The sequence below is a fragment of the Apaloderma vittatum genome, unplaced genomic scaffold (assembly GCF_000703405.1).
Source record: "Apaloderma vittatum isolate BGI_N311 unplaced genomic scaffold, ASM70340v1 scaffold6948, whole genome shotgun sequence".
Classification (NCBI taxonomy): Eukaryota; Metazoa; Chordata; class Aves; order Trogoniformes; family Trogonidae; genus Apaloderma; species Apaloderma vittatum.
Genome location: NW_009728932.1, coordinates 1 through 3,971, shown reverse-complemented (window position 1 = coordinate 3,971; position 3,971 = coordinate 1). Strand labels below are relative to the sequence as shown.

At 47.3% G+C, this 3,971-nt stretch overlaps 1 protein-coding gene across 1 annotated transcript in view; it reads right to left on the bottom strand.

Moving 5' to 3' along the window:
• The window catches only part of GNL2 (guanine nucleotide binding protein-like 2 (nucleolar)), a gene marked incomplete at its 5' end in the record, with an annotated part of 6,936 nt that extends 3,074 nt beyond the window's left edge, over nucleotides 1–3,862 (bottom strand). Inside the window, 6 exons of the mRNA XM_009874245.1 lie at nucleotides 44–202; nucleotides 310–414; nucleotides 1,097–1,225; nucleotides 1,435–1,548; nucleotides 2,114–2,272; nucleotides 3,796–3,862. Of these exons, the coding sequence (XP_009872547.1) occupies nucleotides 44–202; nucleotides 310–414; nucleotides 1,097–1,225; nucleotides 1,435–1,548; nucleotides 2,114–2,272; nucleotides 3,796–3,862 (733 nt within the window). The remainder of the gene's footprint in view (nucleotides 1–43; nucleotides 203–309; nucleotides 415–1,096; nucleotides 1,226–1,434; nucleotides 1,549–2,113; nucleotides 2,273–3,795) is intronic.
• Between the last annotated feature and the right edge of the window lie 109 nt (nucleotides 3,863–3,971).

Here is a 3,971-nt window from a genome sequence, read left to right as displayed (position 1 = left end):
GCCCGCACGCTCTCCCAGCCTGCAGTGCGGGAAGCTGTCCCACCTTTAGCAGCTTTCCAGTCCTAGCAGCAAGTTTCTCCAGGAAGTCTTCTGTATCCTCCCAGGATTCAATTTTGTACGTCCTTCTGATGTACTCGGGTTTGGCTCTTTCCAGCACCGCACTAATATGATCTTCAGGGCTCTTAATCTTTTCGACTTGAACCTGAAAACAAATGGCAGAACATCAACCCTTTGGAAAGCGTACATTCATTTGCTGCTGGCATTAATGCGTTCAAAGAGAGAATTCCCACATTTCACGCGGGTACATACCACCCCCTTCAGCACAATGTCTGTCTCCGTGTCTCCAGAGGGATAAACCACTCCTGGGCAGTCGATGAGAAAAATCCTCCGCATCAAGGTAATGTACTGCCACACCTGAAAGAGATCGGTAGTCCCATGTTACCCCCTTCCCCACCACCCTCGGTTCTGCTTTTTAAATGCAGAGTTTTAACACACAGGAGTCATCTACAGAACCGGCTATTAACGCACAGAGGCAGAATGTCACTCAGCATTTTTGCCAGCTAGGCAAGACGTTCTGCACCCTGCTCCTTCTGCAGCAGCCAGTGCTGTCCCTGGGAGGTCGCATCAAGCTACTAACTCCAGGACCAGGGTGAGGAAACTACAATCACAACACACTCTGACACTCCGTGGTTTTCCTCTTCCATGATCCGTAGTGATATTTAGGCGTAAAAGGAACAGGGTAGTGAGCAGGATTCCTGTAACTTTGTCATCTTCTTTACTGTCATGTTCTTGACAGAATTAGAAAACCAGCAGAAACAGAGCCCAAGAGCACAAATACACCCGACCGTTTGGTTTAGGAGAGCGCAGATACTGAGCGGGGGCAGCTGAGTGTCCGGATCCCAACACTGACTGAGGAATCCTTCCAGCAGTGGCGCTTCAGAGCGACTGTCCACCAGCTGCTCCCCAGGGCCACAGAGCCCGCAGAGTTCAAGTGCTAGAGCTGAGAACGCCATTGAGCTATTTTTACAGACATTCTGCCTCTGACGATACACTTCCACGATTAATTTTTATCTTTCATATAGGGATCTCTTCCTACCTTTGTTTCACCTGCAATAGGGGCCACGTTGCAGACCTTCTTAGACCTTAATGTATTGATCACGGAGCTTTTGCCAACGTTTGGATAACCAATGAAACCCACGCTGATCTGCTTCTTGTCAGAGTGTAACTGTTAAAAATAACGCATCTACTTAATGCCTCACAGAGAGACAGAATTACTACAGTTCTGACCATTTGAGCAGCTGCTGTTCTCACCGTACTGGAAGGCAAACGGGACTCCAGAAAGCATCAGCTACCCCAAAAGCTAACACAGCAGAGGAGCTGCCATTACACACCGCCACCCCCAACAACAACCGAATGCCCCAGGGTGTTCCATACCTTCCCAAACTGCCTCAAAAGCTGTATGAAAGCACCTTTGCCAAAAGGGTTTGTGAGGCTGGCGTGAAAAGCGAGTGTGGGGTACTCCTGGGAAAGGACAGCCACCCAGCGCTTCTGGAGAGGAAAACATGGGCTCAGTTAGGGATCCCACGCTGCCGAGGAGGGGAAAGTCTGCCCATGAGCAGAAGTACACAGCATCTTCACTTGGGTCACAAATGCACGTCCACGAAAACTGCTATGCAGGAACCTTTGAAGCATTTCGCCAACCCAATAGCTAAAAGGATCGAGTATTGTTTTTATAAGAGACAAACAATTTCCCAAAAACGCCTTCACTGCTAGCTAGAACTAATTAGTTTAACAATATAAAGCAAACCAGCTGTGGAGGATATGGATCTTAAGCGGACTAACATTTAGCATACTCTGGAGACATCAGCTGAACTGTTAAATCCAGACAGAGGAAGTAGAGAATTTGTGGCTGGCGAGTGTTGCTCAACCCAGCCAAACTTGGACAGATTTACATTGTAATTGTTACTTTTATAGCAGGCAAGCAGAGAGTTCCCATTAACCCAGTTACGTTACGCCCCTTTGAGACCAGCATGAGGACTGGCAACAGAATTAAAGCGGAGGCCGCAAAAGGAACAAAGAAGGTCCAAGCAGTAACACGTAGGACTGTGCTTACAGTTGCCCAGGTAGGAACAAGATCACATTTGTTCAGGACGAAAATGAGATGCTTCCAGTGTTTCTCCTTTTTAAGGTAAGATTCCACGTGAGGGGAGCGAGTGCCCATGGGATCCCTGGCATCAAGAACTTGAACAACAACATCTGATGAGTCTATCACCTGGAGAAAAAAGTAATAAAAAAGAATATCACACAGAATGAAAGGATTTTACAGAAAGACATCTACACCTCCAAAATGAGGACTGCTCGTTTTCTAAATAAGGTTGTTCATTTAAAAACCTTCTATCCTCCACAAAAACCCTGTAACTTCCCCACAGACCAGTGAAGCTCAGACCAACACCCACTGATCCTCTGCTCTCTTCTAACTCCTCTCCAAACTCAGCTGAACAGCTTTTACCTGCTCTTACGCCCCAGGAAGATGGTTGTAGCCCTTGGGAAAGAAAACCCTGCACCCAAACAGGAACATTAATCGCTTCAGTGGACAAAAACAATGTTCGTCATCCGTTCTGCAGCAATTCCATTCAGCCATTTCAGAAAGGATCAGGATATAAACTATGTTTTCTGGATCAATATGAAACACACAACCAAGCAGGAACCTGCTGTTACTCCACTAAGCATCTACAGCGGGGAGCTGCCTTTTTCTGACTTGCTTCAAGCCAAGTGAATTTGTTTCACAGCTATTTCCTGCATTTTTGGCAGCGTCTTACTGAAATCTGTTTTGCTCCATCATCCCCAGTACTTTTAAATCTAAATGAATAGGTTTTAAGCTACATTCAGAAACTCAGAGCAAAAGGTCAAGCAATTTCACACCTAGCAGTCACTGCGAGCACACAAACTGCTCTTACAAGCCTAATTCATCCTCAGTCTCCAATTCTCCAGCAGCCAAGGTGGCTCAAGGGGAACTGAGGCTCAGAGCCTGAGGGTCAAGGACGGCCCCAACAGCGTGCCAGAAGTTTTCAGCCCAAAGGCCGTTACGGGTGCGTGACTGGTTCAGCTGTGGTGAAGCCTCAGGAATCTGCGAGAAGCCGACAGCCTTCGCTCTGCCAGCCCATCTCGAGATCCTGTATTTTACGGTTGTTTGTTCCAGTGGGACAAAAGCTCAAGAATCAAGCTCAGTCAGGCTCAGATTTGAAACAGAATCTCTGCTCTCTTCTACAGCAGTTCTTCCACCTGTGTTTATGTACTGCAGCACTGCCAGGAAAAGGACACGGGGATTCAAGCCAGCCAGCTCGACAGGCAAGAAAGCAGGGAAAGGGCGTGACAAACTTGGGATATCTCTGCACAAAGAAAGTCACTGTCTTAACACTTCTAAGAAACTTTACCGCAAATTCAGTTGTACCAAAGCTTCCCTAACAGAGCAATAAATGGTTTTCAGAGCTTTACTGGTGATTGCTGTATAGATTCCCAATGCTGTGCCAAAGTGCCTGACTTCATAAAGGCCAAAGGACAGACGTGACCACGGCACGTTACAGACGCCGCTTACCTTGTAGAGCTCGGTCTTAACACTTCTAAGAAACTTTACCGCAAATTCAGTTGTACCAAAGCTTCCCTAACAGAGCAATAAATGGTTTTCAGAGCTTTACTGGTGATTGCTGTATAGATTCCCAATGCTGTGCCAAAGTGCCTGACTTCATAAAGGCCAAAGGACAGACGTGACCACGGCACGTTACAGACGCCGCTTACCTTGTAGAGCTCGCCCCAGATTCTTTTGGACTGTCCTTTCTTATAGATCTCCTCCTGCGCTTCATCCCTGGAGTGGATTGTGAGAGATATCAGCAACCACAGCCACAGGGCGACAGTGCTGACTCCTCTAAAGCCACTTACAGACCAACGAGGCGCTGAGACCCAGGCAAGACACA